We start from the raw sequence: 27,187 nt of genomic DNA on the forward strand, positions 1-27,187 counted from the left end.
TATTTAATTACCAATTGTTTAATACTGCAGACAATCATCTGACCCATAGGTGGCAGCCATCTCAAGCCAGAGGACGAGAGGACTCTAGCCGCCACGCATATAAAGGATTTAGAGTGAAAAACTTTGTTTTTACGGGTTATACTTATTTCTTCCTGATGAAGTTTTTTTGTTATTCTATTTTTGTTCTACGTGACTTTACCGAAAGACCCCAATAAAAAAAGTTATCCCGCGACTTTTTTTTATTTGGCCGTATGTTGTTGTTATTGCCCGCAATAAAACGGCTGGAAGCCGTAAGGAACTCAACACTCAATTGCCCTGTACAAGAATACGGAGTAAACCGTATGGGTTAACAGCGATGGGATGGCTGAGACATCCTCTACATTTGCATTTGCTTCGCGTAGTTGTTGTAGGATGTCACGAAATGACGTCACGGGGTACACGACCTCATCGGTGAACAAGTGACGTCACGCGACGCGGGCGTTCGGGAAAAAGGGCGGGAAACTCGCAACCGCAATGGCGGCGCAAGGAGGGGAGAGGGAGGAGAAGACGGCGATGAGGAGCCCTGAGGAGACGTCGGTGAGAGCGACTCCCTCGCCTCTGTCAGCACGATCAATCCACCACCTCACGACTCCTCTCTGCCTGCCTCTCTCTGCGTGCGAGTCTGTGTAAGGGTTCAGGATCTGTATCCATCCTGGAGGAATCCGATGAGCCGTGAAGCTCTTTGTCGCACCTCCACTGATCCGTTCTTCCACTGCGGTGGTGGCCGCCTAGCCAGCACCCCGCTCCAACCCGCAGTGGCCGAGTCGCTACTCGCCGCAGGCAGGGATATCAACATCGCAAGCAGCTGGGGTTGGCATCGTCCCCCTCCTGAGGGGAAATAAGTTCACGACTTTGGTTGCTGCGATGGCTGCTGTGGGAACGCGGCGGTCCAAACCTCCCCAGAGACGCGGCCTGCTGCTGAGGAGGGGACCGACTCTGTCCTCGGTGACCCCGCAGTGACAATCAACTTCGCCTTTAAAGCAATCAGTGGGAGCGTGTGGCATAGCTGTCAACCCATAATAATTATCAGTGCCCGACCTTATTAGGGTGCCAATTTAGACCTACAAAGTCCCATCACAAGGGAGAAACACAAACAAATAGACACATTTGTATTGCCCGTATTGAAACGCCTGTACACACCGCATGGACTTGAAAACTCAATTTCCCAGAACAAGAATACGGCTAAACCGTATGGGTTGACAGCGATGTTGTGGTGGTGGTGATTCCCTGTCTGTATTTCGATGCACAGAGCCACCGCTGTGGACTTGTCGCGATGCCGCTCGAGGCATTGGCGGGGCTGCGTTCTGAGTTTGGCAGCGGCCCCCTCGTGGTAGTGTCATTATAACTATCATAACTACTACTGTTACTACCACACCGTAGTATTATAACTATCATAACTACTACGGTTACTACCACACCATAGTATTATAACTATCATAACTACTACTGTTACTACCACACTGTAGTATTATAACTATAATAACTAATAATGTTACTACCACACCATAGTATTATAAATAGTATCACTACTACTGTTACTACCAGACCGTAGTATAATAACTACTACTGTTACTACCACACTGTAATATTATAACTACGTCTGTTACTACCACACAGTAGTATCATAACTACTGTTACTACCACACCGTAGTATTAGAACTGCCACTGTTACCACCACACCATAGTATTATAACTACTACTGTTACTACCACACAATAGTATTATAACTATTATCACTACTACTGTTACTACCACACCGTAGTATAACTACTGTTACTACCACACCGTAGTACTATCATAACTACTACTGTTACTACTACACCGTAGTATTATAACTAGTACAGTATCACTACTACTGTTACTACCACACCATAGTATTAAAATTAATATAACTACTACTGTTACTACCACACCGTAGTGTTATTACAACTACTTCTAGATTTGAAGCTTTCGTGATTGCAAAGATTCAAATTCTTAGGTTTTTTCGGTAAAATCACGTAGGTAAAACATTAAAATTAATCAAAGTAGAATAAAATAAATCACGACGTTTCGGAAGCAACACAAGCTTCCGTCTTCAGGTGGAACCGTCACGGCCCGACAGCTGTATCAAGTAAATGAGAGATTACAGGAGATACTACTCCGTATATATCAGGGGTCCTCAAACTTTTTAAACAGGGGGCCAGTTCACTGTCCCTCAGACCGTTGGAGGGCCGGACTATAGTTAAAAAAAAACTATGAACAAATTCCTATGCACACTGCATATATCTTATTTTGAAGTGAAGAAACAAAACGGGAACAAATACAATATTTAAAATGAAGAAGTAAAGTTAAATCTACAAACTTCCCAGTATTTCAATGGGAACTATGGGCCTGCTTTTGGCTAATGAGATGGTCAATGTCCGGTTCCATATTTGTCACTGCTAGTCGTAACAAGTGATGCAAGTGTGCATCCATTAGTCTAGATCTGGTTGGAGTTTTCAAATGTTTCATTCTGGAAAAAGTCTGTTCACAGACATAAGTGCTGCCAAAGATGGTTGCCATTTTGAGTACATGGTTCCTGAGATGAGGATATGTCTCAGAGGGGAGAGATGCATAGAAATTATGAAGGCTGCTTGACTTGAATGCATCTTTCAGAGAGTCACAATTCTGCAGTTCAGCCAGTTCCATTTGGTAAATTGTATCCACATTTTCAATGTCAATAGAAAATGGGTTACGGAAATGCTGTATGTCCTGTTCATGGAGATGAAGCTCTTTAAATCCAAATTGGAACTCCTTTTGCAATTTTTCCAGTGAATCCACACGTTTTGTTTGGGAATGCAACCAATGGTTTTTCCGCTAACAGATTTTGAGTTGTGGGGAGATGGCAGAAGTTTTCCTCCTTCACTTGTTTGATGAGGAGGCCTAATTTTACTTCAAATGCTTTGACATGTGATTGCATATCACAGATGAGCTTCCCCTTTCCTTGAAGTTGCACATTTAAACTGTTGAGTAGCTCTGTTACATCTGTCAGAAAGGCAAGGTGCCATTTCCATTCTGCATCATTGAGCTCTGGTACTTCTTTGTTTTTTTAAAGCAGAAAAGCTGTAATCTGTGGATGTAAGTCATAGAAACGTTTCAAAACTCTCCCTCGACTCAGCCAACGGACTTCTGTGTGATACAGAACATCTTCATAGTCAACATTTAGCTCAGACAGAAATGCCTGAAATTGTCTGTGGTTTAGTGCATGAGCTCTAATGAAGTTAACACAAGATACCACAAATTTCATAACCGAGTCCCACTTCAGTGATTTACTACACAGCGCTTGTTGGTGGATGAGGCAATGTATGGCTATTGGATGAGAATGGTTATGTTTGTCCATCTCTTGGTTAATGCGAGCAATTACTCCTTTCTTAGACCCCACCATGCTAGGAGCACCATCAGTTGTCACACTGGCTAGTTTAGCCCAGTTCAGCTCCAAACCATTCACAGTTTGGCAAACCTTTTCATAGATATCCTCTCTTCTTGGTTCTTTCGGTAAAGTCACGTAGAAGGGAAGTAATAAAATAATAAAAATAAAACATAATAAAATAATTCTCACGACGTTTCGGCCACAACGCAAGCAGCCGTCCTCAGGTGAAAACCAGGTCTGTCGGGGAGACAGCGTCTGAATGAAACAGCACACGAGCTTGGAGCATATATAAGCTGGGTTGGAAACGGGGGAAAGAGCGCCTTGACAAAAGAATTTGCATATCAAGAGGAATTTAGCATATTTATGGGAAATGCAGGAATGTTATTAGCACTACATATGCAGCACGGGCATATGTAGTACTAATCACATTCCTGCATTTCCCATAAATATGCTAAATTCCTCTTGATATGCAAATTCTTTTGTCAAGGCGCTCTTTCCCCCGCTTCCAACCCAGCTTATATATGCTCCGAGCTCGTGTGCTGTTTCATTCAGACGCTGTCTCCCCGACAGACCTGGTTTTCACCTGAGGACGGCTGCTTGCGTTGTGGCCGAAACGTCGTGAGAATTATTTTATTACTTCCCTTCTATGTGACTTTACCAAAAGAACCAAGAAGATGAATCCCTGCAGTCACAAAAACTTTAAATCGAAAGATATCCTCTCCTGTAGTTGTTCCTTTGATGCTTTGCAGAGCAGCAAGCTCTTCTGTGACTTCGAAATAGTCATTCGTCCCACGAATAAAAATTTGAAGTTGTGCAGAATCACGAACATCATTGCTTTCGTCGAGTGCCAAGGAAAAATAGGAAAGTTTTTTTTGTGGAGTTTTGCAAATGCTGATGCAAATTTCTCCCATTTCTTCAATCCTCCGTGTAATTGTAGGTCCTAAAAGACTCACTGTACTAAATAAATCGGCCTTCTCTGGACACATCTCTTTGGCAACAGAAAGAAGGCATTCTTTAACAAATTCTCTCTCCACGAATGGTCTGCCAGTGCACGCTATTAGCTTGGCAACTTGAAAACTTGCTCGCAGTGATGAAATATTTAGCTGCTTCTGCTTCACAAAAGTATTTTGCTGAGTTGTTAATGTATTTTTCAGTTTTAATATTTTATCTTTTCTCACTTCTCCGACCAAACAAGCATATTTATTTTTATGTTGAGTTTCATAGTGTCGACGTAAATTGTATTCTTTGAACACAGACACTATATTCTGGAATATCAGACACACAGCTCTTTCCTTGCACTGCATGAAAAAGTAATCATAAGTCCACTGTTCTTTGAATATCCTACACTCCGAGTCAATTTTTCTCTTTCTTGACATCATTGTTTCCTAGGGAGTCAAAATTGCTATTAGTAAAATACCAATATATATACAGCGCTACAAAAACAATATACCAGCAATAACTTTTCCCACACAGAGACATACAGACTGCACTGCCCATCAATGCAGTCTGATTGGGGGGAACTCCGCCCCCTCTCCCTCTTCCACCAATGACCGTCCTTCTCATGTAGAAAAAAAGTAACAGACAGGCAGCGGCGGCAAAAACACCCGGCGGGCCGGATAAATGTCCTCGGCGGGCCGCATGTGGCCCGCGGGCCGTAGTTTGAGGACCCCTGGTATATATAATGGTTGAGAGGGGGGGGGGGCAGGTATGGCCCACTTTTTATTATTATGGTAAGGTGCGGTTTGAGACTATGAATAGACTGCATAACAAAAGACTGAGCCTTTATTATGGAGAGGTTCGGTTTGTGACTACGCCCAGCCTACATAATAAAAGTGTGAAAAAAGAAGAAAGCTAAACCTGGTAGAAAGCTAAACCTGGTGAAACAACTGGCTGTCCATCAGTAACCTGCAATAGTTTTCTGTCAAATAAGATGGTTCAAATAAGTGTAGTTAAATCTTTTTTGCATGGTTAATCACATCTTTCCAATAATTAAAGGTGCGGCTTGAGACTATGAATAGACTGCATAACAAAAGACTGAGCCTTTATTATGGAGAGGTTCCGTTTGTGACTACGCCTGGCCTGCATAACAAAAGTATGAAAAAAGAAAGCTTAACCTGGTAGAAAGCTAAACATGGTAAAACAAAACTGGCTGTCTATCAGTAACCTGTAATAGTTTTCTGTCAAATAAGATGGTCCAGATAAGTGTAGTTAAATCTTTTTTGCATGGTTAATCACATCTTTCCAATGATTACTCAGTTTGTAACCATCACGGTTGAAATTATGTCTGTGTTTGTATATTTGTATGGCTTCGTGTACAAACCTTTGATGGTAGCCAGGAGGTTTGCAGAGAACCTTGGTCTCGGAAAAGACAATTGCTACAACTCGGTGGGCTCTCATGAAATTGTCTTTTCCGAGACCAAGGTGCTTGTAAACGTACACGAAGCCATACAAATATACAAACACAGACATAATTTCAACCGTGATGATGGTTACAAACTGAGTAATCATTGGAAAGATGTGATTAACCATGCAAAAAAAATGTAACTACACTTATTTGGACCATCTTATTTGACAGAAAACTATTACAGGTTACTGATAGACAGCCAGTTTTGTTTTACCATGTTTAGCTTTCTACCAGGTTAAGCTTTCTTTTTTCACACTTTTGTTATGCAGGCCAGGTGTAGTCACAAACCGAACCTCTCCATAATAAAGGCTCAATCTTTTGTTATGCAGTCTTATTTATAGTCTCACGCCGCACCTTTAATCATTGGAAAGATGTGATTAACCATGCAAAAAAGATTTAACTACACTTATTTGAACCATCTTATTTGACAGAAAACTATTGCAGGTTACTGATGGACAGCCAGTTGTTTCACCAGGTTTAGCTTTCTACCAGGTTTAGCTTTCTTCTTTTTTCACACTTTTATTATGTAGGCTAAGCGTAGTCACAAACCGAACCTCTCCATAATAAAGGCTCAGTCTTTTGTTATGCAGTTTATTCATAGTCTCAAACCGCACCTTACCATAATAATAAAAAGTGGGCCATCCCTGCCCCTTCCCTCCCCCCCCCCCCTCAACCATCTAACCTATATAATTCATTTTTTGTCTGTCTGTCTGTCTGTCCGTCCGTCTGCGTACGCTCCCTTCCGGGGGATTTAGCTCTCGGACCGTGGGGTTCGCCGAGATTAAATTTTGCAGGTGGGCACAACCCCGGCCCGCGGTAAACTTAGGCATTTCCGATTTTTCATCTCTAAACTTTAAATCGGCCCGATTATCGATTTAGTGCGATTTCTCTTTAGTTATTTATTTAAACCTTTACTTATTTATTTAATATTGCCGGCCGGCGCGGACCACGGCGGTTGCCCCTGGCAACAGGTAGCAACAACTTCGCTGCGGGGTGGACGCCATTTTTAATTCTCGTTAAAAATATGCGCACGCATTAACACGCGACTCTGAGGTAAATTCATCAAAGTTTCACGTCCTCTTCACTCCCCTTCCACCCAATGTGTGCAATTACTATTATAGGGTCGGTAGATAATAAAATTATAGCGATTAGACAGTATTATTGTAGCGCGGGGGGGGGGGTAACGGCCCCAGCACCCAGCCTCAGCCGGGTGGGCAATCTAGGCGAGGCCGGAGGCTCTGCACAGTACTAGGCCTCGACACGCAACTCTGTCAGGTGACGACTTTGTGGTATAAACTCGATTACCCAGCGTTGCCCGGGGGAAAAATACGTTTAAAATCTTCTGAAAACTTTAAAACATAACATACCAATGAAAATACAACTGTGTAATTAAAATTCTAAACCCGACCGCGCCAAGAATCGATTCTCTGAATCGCGAAAAGGAATCGATGGTTGTAGATTAATTTAGAATCGCCTTATTTCCGTTTAATATAAGTTGGTTATAGAGTTGATATAAACTGCTACGAATGGGAAATATCCGGCGTTGACCGGGGCTAAAATATAATTAAAAACTCCTGAAAACTTTAAAACATAACATACGAATAAAAATAAAACTCTGTAATTAAAAATGAAAACCTCCTATGCGCCAGGAATCGATTCTTTGAATCGCGCAAAGGAATCATCGAAGGTTGTAGATTCATTTAGGATCGCCCTTAACATGTGGTGAGGGAGAGAGTGGTGAGGGAGAGAGTGGTGAGGGAGAGAGTGGTGAGGGAGAGAGTGGTGAGGGAGAGAGTGGTGAGTGGTGAGGGTGAGTGAGTGGTGAGGGTGAGTGGTGATTGGTGAGGGTGAGTGGGGAGGGTGAGTGGCGGTTGTTAATGGTGATTAGTGAGGGGTGAGTGGTGAGGGTGAGCGTGAGTGGTGAGGTTGAGTGGTGAGCAGTGAGGGTGAGTAGTGATTGGTGAGGGTGTGATTGGTGAGGATGAGTGGTGAGGGTGAGTAGTGAGGGTGAGTGGTTGTTGTGAGGGTGAGTTGTTGTTGTGAGGGTGAGTGGTGAGGGTGAGTGGTAAGAGTGAGTGGTGAGGGTGAGTGACGGTTGTGAGAGGTGATTAGTGAGTGGTGAGGGTGAGTGGTGAGGGTTAGTGGTGAGCATGAGTGGTGAGGGTGAGTGTTGAGCGTGAGTGGTGAGGGTGAGTGGTGATTGTTGAGGGTGTGATTGGTGAGGATGAGTGGTGAGTAGTGAGCGTGAGTGGTTAGGGTGAGTGGTGAGGGTGAGCGGTGAGGGTGAGCAGTGAGGGTGAGTGGTGATTGGTGAGGGTGTGATTGGTGAGGATGAGTGGTGAGTGGTCAGGGTGAGTGGTGAGGGTGAGTGGTGAGCGGTGAGTGTTGAGGGTGAGTGGTTAGGGTGAGTAGTGAGGGTGAGTGGTGAGCGTGAGTGGTGAGTGGTGAGCGTGACTGGTGAGGGAGAGTGGTGAGGGAGAGTGGTGAGGGAGAGTGGTGAGGGAGAGTAGTGAGTGGTGAGGGTGAGTGGTAAGTGGTGAGGGTGAGTGGTAAGTGGTGAGGGTGAGTGGTGATTGGTGAGGGTGAGTGGTGAGGGAGAGTGGTGAGGGAGAGTGGTGAGGGAGAGTGGTGAGGGAGAGTGGTGAGTGGTGAGGGTGAGTGGTAAGTGGTGAGGGTGAGTGGTGATTGGTGAGGGTGAGTGGTGAGGGTGAGTGGGGAGGGTGAGTGGCGGTTGTTAGTGGTGATTAGTGAGGGGTGAGTGGTGAGGGTGAGCGTGAGTGGTGAGGTTGAGTGGTGAGCAGTGAGGGTGAGTGGTGATTGGTGAGGGTGTGATTGGTGAGGATGAGTGGTGAGGGTGAGTAGTGAGGGTGAGTGGTTGTTGTGAGGGTGAGTGGTTGTTGTGAGGGTGCGTGGTGAGGGTGAGTGGTAAGAGTGAGTGGTGAGGGTGAGTGACGGTTGTGAGAGGTGATTAGTGAGTGGTGACAGTGAGCAGTGAGGGTGAGTGGTGATTGGTGAGGGTGCGATTGGTGAGGATGAGTAGTGAGGGTGAGTGGTTGTTGTGAGGGTGAGTGGTGAGGGTGAGTGATGAGGGTGAGTGGTGAGAGGTGAGGGTGAGTGTTGAGGGTGAGTGGTGAGTAGTGAGGGTGAGTGGTGAGCATGACTGGTGAGTGGTGAGGGAGAGTGGTGAGGGAGAGTGGTGAGGGTGAATGGTGAGGGTGAGTGGTGAGCGGTGAGGGTGAGTGGTTGTTGTGAGGGTGAGTGGTGAGAGTGAGTGGTGAGGGTGAGTGGTGAGGGTGAGTGGTGATTGTTGAGGGTGTGATTGGTGAGGATGAGTGGTGAGTAGTGAGGGTGAGTGGTGACGGTGAGTGGTGAGGGCCAGTGTTGAGGGTGAGTGGTGAGTGGTGAGGGTGAGTGGCGGTTATGAGTGGTGATTAGTGAAGGGTGAGTGGTGAGGGTGAGCGTGAGTGGTGAGGGTGAGCAGTGCGGGTGAGTGGTGATTGGTGAGGGTGTGATTGGTGAGGATGAGTGGTGAGTGGTCAGGGTGAGTGGTGAGGGTGAGTGGTTGTTGTGAGGGTGAGTGGTGAGGGTGAGTGGCGGTTGTGAGTGGTGATGGGTGAGTGGTGAGCGGTGAGGGGTGAGTGGTGAGGGTGAGTGGTGAGGGTTAGTGGAGAGTGGTGAGTGGTGATTGGTCAGTGGTGATTGGTGAGGATGAATGGTGAGTAGTGAGGGTGAAGTTGAGTGGTGAGGGTGAATGGTGAGAGTGAGTGGTGAGGGAGAGTGGTGAGTGAGAGTGGTGAGGGTTAGTGGTGAGGGTTAGTGGTGAGGGTGAGTGGTGATTGGTGAGTGGTGAGGGTGAGTGGTGAGTGGTGAGGGAGATTGGTGAGGGAGGTTGGTGAGTGGTGAGTTGTGAGGGTGAATGGTGAATAGTGAGTGGGAGTGGTGAGTGGTGAGGATGAGTGGTAAGGGTGAGTTGTGAGTGGTGAATGGTGAGGGTGAATGATGAGTACAGTCAATATGCACTGCTGTTATCATACCAGGTACCACCACCACAATATGTACTCCTCTCATCATAGCAGATACCACCACAGCAGTATGCACTGCTGTAATCATAGCAGGTACCAACACAGCAGTATGCACTGCTGTAGTGATAGCAGGTACAACCTCAGTCGGTATACACTGCTGTAGTGATAGTAGATACTGCTATCGAGTTGGTAGATACCGCTATAGTAAATACTAAAACAGTCAGTATATACCACTACAGTCAGTCAATACTGCTACAGTCAGTATATACTACTATACAGTCAGTACATACTGCTACGGTGAGTAGCTACTAGAGTCAGTAGATACTATTATAGAGTGAGTAGATACTGCTATAGATTTTGTAGTTACTACTATAGTCAGTGGATACAACTATAGAGTCAGCAGATACTATACAGTTAGTCGTTACGAGTATATAGTCGGTAGATACTACTGTAGGCCCAGTAAATACTACTATGGTCAGTAGTTATTACAGTCACTAAATACTACTACACAGTCAGTAGCTACTACTGGCTCAGTAGATACTACGGTACAGTCAGTAGATACTACTACAGAGTCAATAGATACCACTTCCTCTGTTGTATGTAAGGTGTTGTTAGTATTTATACCTACGAGGGGTAAAGATATTTTTTTGAGGGGGGGGGGGGAGACCACAATTTTCGGAAACCCCACACTTTCTACAACTTTTTGGACTTGTGAAAGCCTCTTATATATTTGTTGGTGGAGAAATGTACAAACAGCCCACCGGTCTTTGACAATACCTTAGTATCTGTGTATATATATGTAAGGTTTTTAAGAAATATATTTTTCACCCGGGCAAAGCCGGGTACTTCCGCTAGTTATATATACGGAGTGGTATCTCCTGTAATCTCTCATTTACTTGATACAGCTGTCGGGCTGTGACGGTTCCACCTGAAGACGGAAGCTTGTGTTGCTTCCGAAACGTCGTGATTTTTATTTTATTTTACTTTTATTAATTTTAATGTTTAACCTACGTGACTTTACCGAAGAAAAAACCTAAGAATATTACAACTACTGTTACTTCCACACCGTAGTATTATTATAACTACTACTGTTACTACCACACCGTTTTATTATAACTATTATAACTACTGTTACTACCACACCATAGTGTTATTATAACTACTACCACACCGTAGTATTATTAAAACTATTATAACTACTGTCATTACGACACCGTAGTATTATTATACTAAGTATAATAACTACCACCGTAGTATTATTATAACTACTGTTACTACCACACCGTTGTGTTATAACTAATACTGTTACTACCACACATTATAACTATTATAACTACTACTGTTACTATCACACCATAGTGTTATGATAACTATTATAACTGCTGCTGTTACTTCCACACCGTAGTAGTAGTGTAGTAGGTTCAATGAAATGTGGACGACGTAGTCGGAGGCACACTTATTTATTAACCATTTCACTCAATACAGGCCAAGGTACACAACACTCGAAGGGGTATCGGTCCCTTCACCCATCTAACAGGGAGATCCCACTATATCTATCCCGGCTAGCCTACTCCCAGGTCCTCCACTACAGAGCTAGGGGAGGCTAGCTGATCCAGCTCTGGCCAAGCTAGGATCACGGCACCCTTAGTCACCAGACCGGCTCTTACAAGAGCATCGGCTCTGAGCTCTCGGGGCCACGCCACTGGCTTGCCCTGGTCGGTCCTTAGAAGGACAGCGATCCAGGGGAGTCCCAGGGCCTATCTAGCCGGTCTTCTTTCTTCACTGGCTTAAGCTAAACACTCAACCCTGAGCCCACCGGCTCACCGCATTATATAGCAACTCCCCTCCCGAGGGGTGGGGCCGTGGGGGATCACAGCGCAGTTTCCCCCAGGCTAAACGATGCGGACGTGGATGTAAGCATCCTTCTGCGTGCGGGCATAACCACCCCTGGTGTGTTTGTTCGCCCTCCCGTAACACCTCCACAGTAGTATTATTACTATAACGATTATCACTACTACTGTTACTACCACACCGTAGTGTTATGATAAATATAACTACTACCACACCGTACTAGTATAACTATTATAACTACGACCTACTAGCACACCGTAGTGTTATTTTAACTACTACCACACCATAGTATTATTATAACTACTACTGTTACTACTATACCGTATTATTATAACTATTTTCACTATTTTTACTACCACACCGTAGTAGTCCGGCAAAAATAATCCCCTACCTCCTCGTCGTGCCGGACGGTAATGCTGTGGTGGGCAGTGCCATGGGGGGATGGCCAATTTGGATTGGCTTTTCCCCTCATGGCATTTGTAACCACCACAGCATTCAAATGAGGGCTCTGGATTGGTACGAGGGACTGGTAACCTCTCCACCTTCAATTAATTAAGACAAAACCACGGATAAAATATCTAATTAATAAGCTTGTGCCAGAGGCCCCGGGGGGACAGGCGTCTATGACGTTTCCTGGCCAAACCCCATTTGGCGGAGCCAGGAGATTGAATGTTTACCCTCGGGGCTCCTCCAGAAACAACAAAAAGCCACTACGGATGGCCACGTGGAATGTTCGAACACTCACTGTGGATGAGAGGCTGCCACTTCTCTGTCGGGAGCTGGACCGGTACCGCCTGGATCTCTGTGGTATTCAGGAGGTCCGTTGGACCGGCTCTGGCTCCTGCCTCAATGAGGGGTGGACAGTCCTCTACTCGGGGCAGGAGACTACCAAACAACAGGGAGTGACTTCTTCTGAACAAAAGAATGAAGGGGGCATGGGAGCTTGGTAGTGAGGTGTGGGAAGCTGTAAGCCCCAGGCTACTTTGGGCTCGCCTTCCCATCAACCGGAGGCAAGAAGTGGTGGTCGTGGTTACTTATGCCCCCCCCACGAAGACGAACATCCGTGGAGGAATGCAGGCAAGGCCGATGAGTCAGATGCCTTCTATGACCTCCTGTCACAGGTGCTAGCTAAAGTGGCCCCTCGGGATCGAGTCATCCTGTTGGGCGACTTCAATGCCCGAGTTGGTCATGATGGCACCTGGTCTGGAGTGATTGAAAAGCATGGGCCCGATCAGCCCAATAACAACGGTAGGAGGCTGCTAGATTTTTGTGCAGCTTATGGGCTTGTAATTACCAACACGCTTTTCCGGCATCGGCGCATCCACACAACGTCATGGATGCATGCCAGGTCCAAGCAAGAACATCTGCTGGACTACGTAGTGACAGAACAGCGGATGGTGGCCCATGTCCTTGACATCAGGACCTACCGTGGAGCGGATCTGCCCACTGACCATCGACTTGTCATCTGTAAGATGCGCCTGCCATTCTTCCACTCAGGTGGTGGGTGTACACCCAGGATGCCATTCAATCCTAAGGTGGCATGGTCTCAGCTAGCAGATGAAAGTTGCAAGCGAGAATTTAATCATCACTTGCAGCTGGGGTTGGCATCGCCCCCAACTCCTCCAGATGTCGAGGTTAAGGATTATGACTCATGCAGCTGCAATGGCTGCATTGGGTACACGGTCCAGACCTCCCAAGAGACCTTGGCTGACAGAGGAGGTGTTCAGGCTGGCAGAGAAAAAGCGACAGGTCCACTCATCGTCTACAGCATCCCATATCAGAGAATGAGGAGGCTTACCGCAGCCTTCGCTCGGAGGTTCGGAGAGCCGTGAGGCGCTGCAAGGATGGGTAGTGGTTGCGGGTTGCTGAGGAGATGGAGTCTGCCTTAATGGCCCGCGATCACAAATCATTTAAGTCCATTAAAAAAGTTACCTGCAGTGCCACACCTATTATCATCATTAGGGGAAAAACGATGATCCAATTTCCAACCCCCAGGAACAGGTTTGCAGATTTGCTGAGCATTTCTGTGAAGTCCTGGGGGAGGAGAAATCCCTCGGCATGGAAAACATCGTGGGACAAAGTGGGGATGACCCTGCTGAGGCTGCGGTGTCTCAAATATTGGAAGAAGAAGTAACCCCTTGTGAGTGGCTGGCTGAGGTGCCATCTTTTGAGGAAGTACTAAAGGCGATCCAGAGTCTGAGACCATTAAAGGCACCGGGCAGAGATGATCTCCCAAGCGAAATGCTGAGGGAGGGTGGCGTTTGTGCACAGACTGCCCTCCATGATATCATAACAACAGTCTGGACCACCGGACGGGTTCTGCAGGATTAGAAGGATGCCCTTGTGGTCCCCCTCTTTAAGAAGGGGGACCGCACAGACTATAAGAACTACAGGGGCATCTCACTCCTCAGTATGCCAGGAAGGTCCTGGCAAGGATTATTCAACATCGCCACGCCAGGCATGCTGAGGAGAGGCTTGCGGAGCCCCAATGCGGGCCAGTTTGGAGGTGGGTGCACTCATGGTGGAGACGATAGACCATCCAGAATAAAATCTGGATGGTCTAGCAGCAGAGGGTTTTAAGGAAAGCCGCTTGGTTGGTTTGATTAAAGATGTTGAATCAGTCTATCACCCACCTACAAACTGGCCCGATTTCTGTCTGAGACCTTGCAACCCTTCACTGGTAAGACCACCTCAGCATTACTTAACTCGGCTCACTTGATGTCTTAAATTAAGGACATCTTACTATCGCCAGGTGATTTGCTTGTCAGTTTCGATGTGGTATCTTTGTTTACCATTGTTCCTGTGCCTGACACCATTGCAATCATTGAAGATTTGGTCCAGCAAGGACTGAATGCTGATGTACCGGCCCTGGTTAGACACTGCCTCACCAACACTTCACCTGGAATTGAACATTCTACAAATAAGTTGAAGGTACTCCAATGGGTTCTCCCTTATTTCCAGTTGTAGCCAATATTTTCATGGAGAAATTTGAGACAGATGCCATCCAGGCATCCAGCCTACATCCTTGTGGAAGAGATAGGTAGATGATACATTCGTCATCTGGCCACATGGCCTACCAGCTCTGGACCAATTCTTCAACCACAAATTTCATACACCCAGCCATCAAATTCACCATGGAGGGGGAAAAGGATGGCACGTTACCATTATTGGATGTTTTAATCAAAAAGAGACCTGATGGCTCAATGAGACACTGTCTACAAGAAAGCCACCCATACGGATGCCTACCTAAAACCTGACTCCCACCACCATCCATCCCAGAAGAATTCCCTCATCAAAACTCTATACCATAGAGCTCGTTGTATTTCCGACCATCACCACCTCGCCAGTGAACACGGAGCACGTACACCAAGCCCTCAAGAAGAATGGATATTCAGACTACACAATCCGTAAAGAACCATCTGAGAACCCAATCAAAACCATCACCTTGCCATACATAGCAGGGGTCACCAAAAATATTTCCAAAATCATTAGCAAACACAAGATCCAGGTATGATTCAACACAGTTCATAAAATTCGTGATTTGATCCCATCTGTGAAGGATGTGATCCCTGACATGCAATACCCCATTGTCTACAAACTAAGCTGTGTCTGCGGCAGCAGTTACATTGGGGAAACTAAGCGACATGTCTCGGACCGGGTTCGTGAACATAAGGCAGATCTGAAACACGGTAGGACCAATATCTCAGCCGTGGATGATCATTGTTTTAACGCTGTGGGCATTGGAAGGACGTTATTAACCAGTTTAGGTCATAACTGGCTGTGTTGTTCTCTTCCTACCTACCTATGCTAGCAGTTATTTTTGACTCTGAGTTACATTCACTAACACAGCCACCGTTAACTGTGTTAGTAAATGGCAGCTTGCCATCCTTTTCCACCTCCATGTGGCGATGTCTCTTTCCGAGCTCTCTCCGAGTTTACATTTACAAGCAAATTTCTTACATACTAATCTCTTACAATACAATGGCCACGCCCACAGCTTCGTTTGTCAAGATTTATCCGATCTAACTGTTGTATATGTTGGATTATGATTTTGATAAAATTAATAAAAATTTATAATTTTCCGAAAAATGCGTAAATCGCATAAATTATGTTAATGTGTGTATTAATATGCATACATTATGATAACCACGGAGATAATCGTAGTAATTTATGCGAATGCTTGCGATTATGTTAATGTGTGCAGTTATGATAATTAAGCTTAGTTTCGTTTATCCAGAGTTGTATCAATCAGGATAACACGATTATCATTGATTAAACATTTACTGATTATCTTAGCGTTTATGTTCTGTTAGGTCTCCAATTTCATATCTCATCGCAGGCTACCGTTTTTAGGAATAAGACAGTTTTGCATGGACTTGGAAGGAACACTCGATATGCTTCTGTGTTAACAATTTTATTCTAAACAAACATGTGACATTCTAGCATGCAAGTCAAAAACATACGTCAATAAATTCATGAGCAAGATTATGCAATTAACGAAAATGAATGACTAAAACACTTATTCATTGGCGAGATTATACAATTAACTAAAATGAATGACTAAAACCCTTATTCACTGGCGAGATTATGCAATTAATTAACGAAATTGAATGTTTTATATTTATTATTTTATTACTTCCCTTCTACGTGACTTTACCGAAAGAACCAAGAAGATGAAATTGAATGACTAAAACTCTTCTAACAACCGTAATTTCTACTTTCCCACCAGACATCTCAGTAGTTCCCCCATGTATCGAGCACAACCGGCGACTGGCGGAGTTTTAAAACAGGCATGCGACGATATTCATATGAAGGCAATAAAAGCAACTTATTATACCCCAGAGGCGAAAGTATAGTCAATAGATTCATCGGCAAGTATAAAATCCTTTTAACGAAATGTTTGAGACAAGGGTGGGTGGATGCGTGTTGTGAGAGAGTATCGGCTCTGCTTTGATTAATTCTTCGGCGAGATTCTATGACAAATAAACCGGTTTGACAAGATATTCTCTCTAAACGGTACGATTCGTAATGAAGATTTCGAGAGTTTGAGTTTGCCTCGACGAATCTATTGATCGTCTATGCGATGAGCAGAACAAAAGAAAAAAAAATTAACCCGTAAAAACTAAATTTTTCACTATAAATCCTTTATATGCGTGTTCAATGGGCCACAACCCAGCCCACATTGGTCTTTGAAACGGGCGGCTAGAGTCCTCTCGTCCTCTGGCTTGAGATGGCTGCCACCGATGGGTCAGATGATTGCATTGCACCATTAAGCAATTGGTAATTAAATATAATATTTTTGTCCTAAACAGTGTAAAATTTTCGAAAAAAATTTTCACGAACATTAATTGTCACGCACAACGAGTCTGTGTGCAAAATGTCAGCTCGATTGGATCACGGGAAGTGGGTTAAAAAACGACCGAAAGATTTGCACGGTCGTAAGCAAGCAAGCAAGTGAACTTAATATAAAGGATTTAACAAGTAAACTCGTAAAAACTAAGTTTTTCACTATAAATCCTTTATATGCGTGGCGGCTAGAGTCTTCTTGTCCTCTGGCTTGAGATGGCTGCTACCTGTGGGTCAGATGATTGTCTGCCAGTATTAAGCAATTGGTAATTAAATATTTAATTTGTTTTCCCTAAACAGTGTAAAATTTTGGAATTTTTTTTTTCACGAAAATTATTTGTCACACACAACGAGTCTGTGTGGAAAATGTCAGCTCGATTGGATCACGGGAAGTGGGTTAAAAAACGAGCGAAAGATTTGCACGGTCCTAAGCAAGCAAGCGAACTTAATATAAAGGATTTAAAAATAAATTCGCCTGTGGAGGACGCGGGGATCGATCCCGCGACCTTTGGCATGGGAAGCGAGGGCGCTACCAACTGCGCTACTCCGCCACGGCATGTGGAGGGGTTACGCTCTGGGCTCTTACACTGTGACGTTCAGCCAAAGCCATGAATGAGTTCTATTTGAATATATGTAAAATAAAAAAATTTTAGTGTAAAATTTTGGGAATTTTTTTTCACGAACATTAATTGTCTCGCACAACGAGTCTGTGTGGAAAATGTCAGCTCGATTGGATCACGGGAAGTGGGTTAAAAAACGACCGAAAGATTTGCACGGTCGTAAGCAAGCAAGCACGCACGCAAGCACGCACGCAAGCAAGCGAACTTAATATAAAGGATTGAAAAAAGGCAAGGAAAATAACCTCACTCTTATAACCGACGGACTCTTAATCACTCGATGGGCCACGATTCCTCATGGCCAGCTGATGGTTCATGTAATTGATAATCAGTCTTCTGATAATTGACTAGGGTTGATACGATGGTATGGGTGAAACAGATAGTCTCATAGGTAAGTGAGGCGTCGATGCGTGCGTGTGTGGGTCTATGAGTGGGGGAAGTTGTGGGTACGAACGACTTTCGGAGAAGGACCCTCTGGCTTGAGCGGGCTGCGGTGAGCGGCTCGCTTTCCGACTCCTCCCTCGGCTGACCCCGTACGGTGACTGACGGCGCGGCCGCGCTCGTTCGGAAGGCTTTGACTCTCTTTCTCCACTGCTGGACGATTGTTGAGTCGGCACGATGCTCGCCGTCGCTCTGGACGTCTTGTCTGTTCTCACTGGGTGTTGATCAGTGTGTGTATCAAACACACTGCGCATTCGATAGCTCCTTCTCTCTCTTGGTGGCAGCCCCCGGCTTCTCCACTGCTGGACGATTGTTGAGTCGGCACGATGCTCGCCGTCGCTCTGGACGTCTTGTCTGTTCTCACTGGGTGTTGATCAGTGTGTGTATCAAACACACTGCGCATTCGATAGCTCCTTCTCTCTCTTGGTGGCAGCCCCCGGCTTCTCCACTGCTGGACGATTGTTGAGTCGGCACGATGCTCGCCGTCGCTCTGGACGTCTTGTCTGTTCTCACTGGGTGTGATCAGTGTGTGTATCAAACACACTGCGCATTCGATAGCTCCTTCTCTCTCTTGGTGGCAGCCCCCGGCTTCTCCACTGCTGGACGATTGTTGAGTCGGCACGATGCTCGCCGTCGCTCTGGACGTCTTGTCTGTTCTCACTGGGTGTTGGTCGGTGTGTGTATCAAACACACTGCGCATTCGATAGCTCTTTCTCTCTCTTGGTGGCAGCCCCCGGCTTCTCCACTGCTGGACGATTGTTGAGTCGGCACGATGCTCGCCGTCGCTCCCTCCTTGATCGCTGTCAACTTCACGCGGACACTCGCCCTTATTTCAGGCGGTGTTGCTCAGGCTCTGGACGACGCGGCTTTGCGCGCTCACTGGCTTGGAGCGCTCTGGCGATGAACGATGCTTCGTTCGTTGTCAGCGTTGAGAGGAGATGGAGGCCGAAGCCCCGTGGAGATCTGTGGTGGGCCCGAAGCCCTGGAGATCTGTGGTGAATGGATTTTTCCTCGGCTTATATCGGGAAAATCCACTCAGTTTTCCCGAGTTGTTCAAAGGCCGGGTCATGTAACTTTTCCTTTGTTGTGTGCGTTTCGTCCGTGTGTGTCATGTGCGTGTCCGTCCGTGTGTTTATTAGCTTTGAAGACACAGCTGTGTAATCATTCTGGAAGGAGGGGTGGGCTTCCTCGCGAACTGGCGTCACATAAGTTATCCATTAATCAGACCGACGATTCGCGTTCGCACCGAGTTATAAAAATCATAATCCACGTTTTTGATTATGAATAATATTTGTCGCGAAAACCTATGCGTTAAGCAAGCTTAATGATCCCCTCCCTCGCTCTGGGCGTTATATCCTTTGTCTCACACAGCTTAAGTTGTTTTTGGTTTGGAAGTTGAAATGCGACTTATTTGCTGCTTAGTTTCATTGTGATTTGATTGTAAGTGACTCCATGCATGTCGTAGCCGTGTTCACGGTATTTCATCGTGATTTGATCTCCCTATGGGAAATGTTATTTGCTTCGCGTGCGAAAATCTTGCTGTCCGTGCTGCGGGGAGACAAAGACGGCTGTGCTGCGTCATTGGAGCACCCTGACGTGTGTTTATTTATTTATCTTTGGAGGCATGTGTTAATTTCCTTTCTGAGCTGTTGCCCCGACCTTTATGAGGGTCATTTCCTGGCTTGTGTGTGTGTGCTCCGTGGAGATCCTCTCGGGAAGACAAAGACGGCTGTGAGCTGCTCGCTTTCCATGGAGTGTTGCGTGTTGGTTAATTATGATAGACTTCTCCGCCCTTAACTCTCCTAGGAGATCCACTTTAATTTCGTACTTATTATTTGGCTTCTTGCTATTATTTAATCTGATATCCCGGGCTAGGGAATTTGTTTTTATTTATTTTTTTAGGAGCGACCCTGACTGCCATAATTATTCTTTGATGCTTCGGTCCGGCCGCGTAGAAATTATTAAGGGTACCTAATGTCCGCATGGAATTAATACATGAGGATTCAAACCCGTCTGTGCTTCTTGTTGTCAATGTTATTTCTTTGTTGAGAATATAATTATATATGTTTCGTGGCCTGGTTTTGTATTGTAAAAGGGCCTTTGAAGGAATAGGTGTTATCCTAATAACCCTTTGCGACTTCCCCCCCCCCCCCTTTTGTTCTTGTGTGGACTTTATGACATTTTATTGCCCTCTCTTTCATGCTTTCTGGCCTTTGAAGCGTGGTGTGCACGCCAGTTGGAAAACGGGTTTTTGTTCGTCTTTGTTCGCTTCCAAGTTGCCCCGTGTCTATTAAAAAAAATGTATTATATATGTTGGCAGAATAATTCTTAATATTAATCTAAAAAAGGGGTATATACACAACATGACATTTACATGCAAATTTAATCTCTAGCCCCACCCACTGACCCTTGGGCTACACCCATCTCAAACCTTTATAACTCGCTGCCTTAGTAGTGCTCCCGCCATATATATTTTTCCTGCCTCAGCAGCTCTCCCGCTATATTTTTCACCTGATGACGCTTGCTTGTGTTGCGATCGAAACGTCGTGATATTATTATTATTTTTATTATTATTTTTCTATCTACGTGGCTTTACCGAAAGACCCAAAGAATATGAATTCCTGCAGTCACGAAATCTTTAAGTCAAGTGTTATTATTATAACTACTGTGGTTACTACCACACCGTAGTGTTATTATTAGCACTACCATTACTACCACACCACAGTATTATTATTACTAGTACTACGGTTAATACAGCACTACCGCTTGGCCGCATCACGGCCAAATATTATACATGCACACACATGTACACACTCATACACATGTACACTTACACACTCATACACACATGTACACTCAACAACAGCCGCCATTCCCCACTAAGTGCTGGTGATGTCACCACGGCGCCTGTGCCAGGCTAGGTGCACTTTGAGGCCACGTGAAGTGTCGAAGGTTCACTGACACGAGGTCACGGGACAGACCCAGGTGCCATGGGTTGACTGAGATGACTGTGTCCCTTACTGTGTAAACTTGCTGCATTTTAGCTGCCCAGCGCTTCGTTCATTGTTGTGAGCGTCGCTCCTCTGCCCTGAGATGTTGTTTAGGACGACTGCCTCCAACTACCCAGTAACGTCTTTCACAAGCCTCCTCCATAGAGGCAAATCTTAACACCGCTGGTACCAGTCTTCGGCAAGTCCATTCAGCTCTATATCCTCCCGTACTGCATCAGTCCATCTCTTCTCCAGCCCGTTGCCCTTTTAGCCCCCTCTATCTGGACAAACAGAAAGAGCTTGGGCATGTGGTGGTGGCGCATGTGGGCTACATGACCCAGCGAATGCAATGCTGCCTGCCGGAGGAGCTCTTTGATTTAAGAATTTGTGAGCTCACACAATCCAGCCTAGTTAAACCAAGGATGAACCGTAGGCAGGCCAGCTTGAATGTTTCTAACCGGCGCAGATGTTACATTAGGGGGGTCCACATTTCACAAGCACAGAGAAGGCAGGGCATGGCTGTGGCTGAAACGATCCGAAGCTTCGTCTGGAGCGACAGACCAGGTAGCTTCCACACAGCATTACACAGCCGACCAATAGAGAATGCCGTCTGACTGATTCAGAGTGAGACCTCTGCTGTCAAATTGCAGCTGGTAATAAGCACACTGCCCAGATATGGAAAACTCCACTTTCCACTCTCTACAAATGCTCCATTGTATACGTGCACACTTGTACATTTACACACTTGCACACACGTGCACAATTGCACACATGTACACGCATAAAGACTAAGGTCTTGTAGCCTATACAGAATGTTGGTTCAAGTGCTATTAGTGAGCACCTATGAAGGATGGCACTGCACACAAGGGAGGTGGTTTGGCCAGCGCCACGGCCGGCCGCCTTCATCTCCCCCGTGCTGACATTCACTACACACCACACCAGGTTCTCGTATACATCTGAATCTAAGTAAGTTGGTACATTTTTAAATGCGCAACTATTATAAGCCAGGTGATCATGACGAGGAAGATGGAAAATTGGTTATGATGTTTGCTGTCGCCATTCTTAACCGCGAGATTGACTCGAACACGGCTCGCTGGGTCCAAAGCGTGGTGCGCTATCTGCTACACGAGCGCCGATGCCCCTCAGTTGTTTCTGTCGCGGTTGTTGCCGCTGCTGCTCGTACCTGTCACCCTCATCATCGTCCTCCCTTGTTGTCGTTGTTGTCTCGCAGCGATCCGGCGTCCCGTTTGGCAGTCGCCCGCGGCGGGCGTCCCCGTACTTCCAGACCCTCACCGTGTCCGACTCCCAACGCCCCGAGCTGGCCTCCCTGAGTTCGCGGGAGGATCTCGACCACTGGTAAAACGGTCGCGGCCGGCCCAAGTTCGAGTACGCGTTCTCCCTTCTTACAGTTGGCCCAACTCGGAATTGGAGCTGGGGAAAACGTCCCTAAGTCGGCAGCCTCTCGCCACCAGTGGGACGGTTCAGAACTGGTTTCTAGTGCATTGTACACGATACCCGCTTGACGACTTGAGACTCAGTAAGGTAAACAGAAGGCAGCTTTAACATTTTGTTATTATCAGTCACCCTTTCACCCTTGTCTCTACACACCAACCTGCAGCATGTTCAGAACTCATCCAGCTGACCGTTCATCAACCCACCCTGGCCACCTGCTCCCCGTCAGCTGTTCCCTCAATTGGTCATTCGTCCAAATCGGCTGGCAGTGATCCAGCGCTTTGGAGGCAAGAATTGGTCACTGGGGAGACGGAGTCAGCCGGACGTAGTTCTGGCCACCCACTCTCTTCGTGTGCCCGCTAATAGCACTTGCCCCAACAGGCTGGTTAAGGAAATACAGGGGATCTTTGATTTGAAGCTTTCGTGACTGCAGGAATCCATCTCTTTGGTTCGACGTTTCGGGAGCAACACAAGCGTCCGTCATCAGGTGGGAAAGCACGGTCTGCTGCTGAGGCAGACTGTTTAAAAGGTTTGAAATGGGTGTAGGCCAAGGGTCATAAAGAAGTGGACGGGGCTAGTGATGTTAATGTGAGAAATTAGCATTAACATAGCCACTTCCGTGCCCTCGTCAAGGAGGCCGCTCTCCTAGCTTACATTTACATGCTAATTTCTCACATTAACATCACTCGCCCCGGCCACTTCTTTATGACCCTTGGGCTACACCCATTTCACACCTTTTAAAACAGTCTGCCTCAGCAGCAGACCATGCTTTCTCACCTGATGATGGACGCTTGTGTTGCGCCCGAAACGTCGTGATTTATTTTATTTTATACCTACGTGACTTTACCGAAAGAACCAAAGAGAGGGGATCTTTGTCTTTGTGTTTCCTTATGTGCTGAATAACAGGGGAGATCAAGGATACCCCAAGACAATGCTCACACACACGGACGATGGCACGGATGTCCAGCCATTGGTGGAGGTTAAGTGGATGACCGCAAAGTGGCACACATCACTGAACATATAGATACCACTCATCGCCATCATCGATCACTTTGGCTCATCATCAACAGCCCCATACATAGCTCACTACAGCACTCACCATCAGTCACCTAACTCCATCCCCAGTCATCACTCACTTATGTGAGCGACATGTGAAGGAGTGTGTGATAGTGGACAAATGTGAGTGACTATGCGAGTGCAGGGGATCAAGTGGTTGAATTTAGGCGATTGACCGTATGTTCAAGTAGTGCCTTTGTGCATGTGTAATGCGGGCGTGAACGACCTCCCGGAGGTGACGTCATGAGGGGAGGAGTTAGGTCACGTGGGGGAGAGGGGTCAGGTCTATAGGGAGAGAAACCGGAAGAGGAGGGGGAGTGACGGGAGACTAAGAACGAGGTAGGCCACGTAGGGCGAGAGCGGGAGAGTGGCGAGATCGCCACGTATGCGGGGAACGAGGTTCGGCACCGTCGGCCAACGGTGACCGACCCGGAGCAGCGAGGAGGCTGCAGGTGGCAGCGGGGGGTCTGCACACGGAGTTGGCAGCGGGAGTCTGCACACGGAGTTGGCAGCGGGGGTCTGCATACGGAGTTGGCAGCGGGAGTCTGCACACGGAGTTAGCAGCGAGTCTGCAAGGAGAGGAAGGAGGCTACAATAGTGATAGCAGCCGGGGGCTGCAAGCAGAGTATCTCTAAGAGAGTGCCGTGAGGGTAATTACGAAGAACCCAAATAAAGGACACGGAGTCAGAGAGAAGCGTCCGAGTCTTTTATTACACTGGAGTCAGAAGTGAAACGGCATGGCGAAACAACTCAGAAAAAAGAATATTCCGTCTCCGGCATCGGCTTCATCTTCCGACGACGAAGATCTTCCTCCTGAAATCGGCCTGACTCTGGCAGAAGAAGAGATCCGTGCTGGGATGAGTGCGGGTCCGGGGGTCCAAGATGTCGTCGTGTCGGCGGACCCGTCTGCTCCAAACGACGCGGATTCAAGATGGACCCAGATGGCGGAGCAACTCGTAACTCTTAAGAACGTTATTACGCAGTTGTGTGACCTTGTCATGCCAAGGGCGGCGTCGGGAGGAGACGTTGGTGGTCAGCAGGAGCCCGGGTCGTCTTCGATGGCGCCGCCATCGGCCACACGGCACGAAGACGCCATCTTGGGTGTGGCGCACGACAAAAAGCGGGAAGCCGCCATTTTGGGACCGCCGCGACGGTCTGCCGCCATCTTGTCGACACCGCGTTGCGACGCCATGTTGAATTTGCCACCGGAGGAGTCAGCGGCTGAAGGAAGCAGGCCAAGGAGTCGCAGTCGTCACTTAACAACTGTCAAGGAATTCTCCATCGGTGGCGATTGGAGTGCGTTCGCCTGTAGATTTTTGGCAGCGGTACGCACAGCGAGGTGGACGGACGCCGAGGCACTGGAGGTGCTTCCGACTCTTCTTGATGATGAGTCCGTTCGTTTTTTTCGCTCTATAACAGCTGCGAGGGGTGTTCGACGAAATGGCGGACGCGTACGAGCCGCCGGATGACGCCCATCGCCGGTTCGTGCAACGACAACGCGCACCCGAGGAGTCACCGGTAGCGTATAGGGGCGCCGTGTTGGAACTTGCTATGGCCGCTTACCCGGAGACGGAGCCTGACCTGCTGGAACCTCTCATCCTGGGGAAAATGTTGGAGTTGTCCCGAGATCTCGGCATTCCTATGCCGGTGTGCGGTCACGAAAAGCTCACGTCCCGGGCCGCGGCCAAGTGTCTGGACGCCCAGTTTAACCTTCGCCGCTGGAAACAAGTCACGGCGTGGACAGGTGGTCCTGTCGTCGAGGGGGGTGCCTTAGGGTGGGACCCTAAAAAGGCCGTGTACGTGCCGGATGGGAGCAGCCAGCAGGAGCTGTCAGCTGCCTCTGCTCCGTGGCCGGCCCGGGGTGGGCCGGGGCCGCGGGCTGCGCCGCCGGTACGGCCGCGTCGGGACGGGGTGCCCGCTGCGCGCCGCAACGAGGTCGAGTGCTTCCGCTGCGGGCGTCGGGGCTATTATGCCAGGGACTGCTGGGCCCGCGTTCCGGGTCCGCCCCAGCAGGAGGCCTCGACAGCGGATGCTCCCAAGAAAGATCCTACAGCACAGGCAAGTCGGTGCGCACCAGACACCCGGCAAGGCCTGACACCTCACTCATCGCCGTTGTTGTGCGACGCGGATGTTGTTGAATACGGGAGGCCATTATCTGCGCCTTGTCGCTCGGTAACGCAGTGGCGCAAGCTGGCTCGGCGGGTTGTCGCGGCCGCTACCGGTTCGTCCACTGTACCCGGGTTGATCCAAGGGGTGGACGTGCGTATTTTGGTGGATTCCGGTGCGTCCGCGACCATCATTTCGGATGTGATATTCCACCTTTTGAACATCCCACCGGGGGCCGTGAGGCCAGCTTACGCTTCCTGCGTCGCTGCGAACGGGGGTAGCATGGGCATCGTGGGCCAGGTGGACGCTAACATATCTATCGGGGGAGTGTCGGCCTCGGGAATCGTGTTAATTTCGAGGTCCCTTGCGGTTCCTTGCCTGTTGGGTACCGATTTTTTGGCCACAATGCCCATTCTAATTCGAATCAATGAAAACTGCATTGAATTACCGGGGGGCCGTAAAATGGCATTTTTACCGTCCGCCTGGGGGCGACCTGCTCCTGTCGCCCAGGTGCAAGCGTTATCGGAAGTTTCTGTTGATATTCCACCTGGCTCGCAGATGCTTATTCCCTTACAATATCGGAAGCCGGTGCCTGGTCGGCAGGGAGCTTTTGGGGTTTTGCTGTCGCCGTCCGCCGCTATTACGGGCGGATTGGCGCTGGTGGGGGCGCAAACTATTGTTCGGCCAGATCAGCGGCCATTTTTGCAGGTGCTTAATGCGAGTACTGAAAGCGTGTGTGTGCCGGCTGGTACCGTTGTGGCACATGCCACTACGGCGTTTACGGCTCAGAGTGATCTGCCCAACGGGGGGCTGGTGGCTGGTGTTTCACACGATGGAGCGGTGGATGATCGTTGGATCGCTGAATTGTGTGGGGAGAATTCAGCCCTTTCCGGCGAACAGCGTTGTGCGATTCAAATTATTATCGAGTTATTCGGATGTGTTTAGCTCCGATGATTTGGACTTGGGACGCACCTCGCTGCTTTATCATCATATCGACACGGGGGACGCTGCCCCTATTCGCTTAAACTCGCGTCGGATGAGTCCGGCTGAGCGAGAGCATGTTCGAGGGGCAGTGGATGACATGTTGAAAGCGGACATAATATCTCCGTCTAACAGCCCATGGGGCGCGCCTGTTGTGTTGGTTAAAAAGAAGGATGGCAAATTGCGATTTTGTGTCGATTTTCGTAAGTTGAATAAAGTGTCGGTAGCAGATGCGTACCCCCTGCCGCGTATGGACGATTCTCTCGACGCCTTGTCGGGGGCCAAGTTCTTTTCAACGCTAGATCTCTCTTCGGGCTTCTGGCAGCTCCCCCTTGACGAGCCCTCGAGAGAAAAGACTGCTTTCCGTACGCCGCAGGGGTTATTCCAATTTAACTGTCTTCCGATGGGGTTGAATGCGGCCCCTGCCACTTTTCAGAGGTTGATGGAGTTGGTATTAACGGGGTTGCAGTGGGAGACATGTTTGATATATTTAG

General features: G+C 47.5%; 1 protein-coding gene across 1 annotated transcript in view; it reads left to right on the forward strand.

Annotated features, from left to right (window-relative positions):
* Positions 1-496: 496 nt before the first annotated feature.
* The window catches only part of LOC133339601 (uncharacterized), a 33,314-nt gene continuing 6,623 nt past the window's right edge, over positions 497-27,187 (forward strand). The window contains exons 1-3 of the mRNA XM_061547725.1: positions 497-576; positions 22,330-22,454; positions 23,457-23,529. Coding sequence (XP_061403709.1) covers positions 514-576; positions 22,330-22,454; positions 23,457-23,529 — 261 coding nt within the window. The 5' untranslated portion in view covers positions 497-513. The remainder of the gene's footprint in view (positions 577-22,329; positions 22,455-23,456; positions 23,530-27,187) is intronic.

Source organism: Lethenteron reissneri, unplaced genomic scaffold (genome assembly GCF_015708825.2).
Source record: "Lethenteron reissneri isolate LAM-NWPU_2019-01 unplaced genomic scaffold, ASM1570882v1 scaffold_1931, whole genome shotgun sequence".
NCBI classification, from domain to species: domain Eukaryota; kingdom Metazoa; phylum Chordata; class Hyperoartia; order Petromyzontiformes; family Petromyzontidae; genus Lethenteron; species Lethenteron reissneri.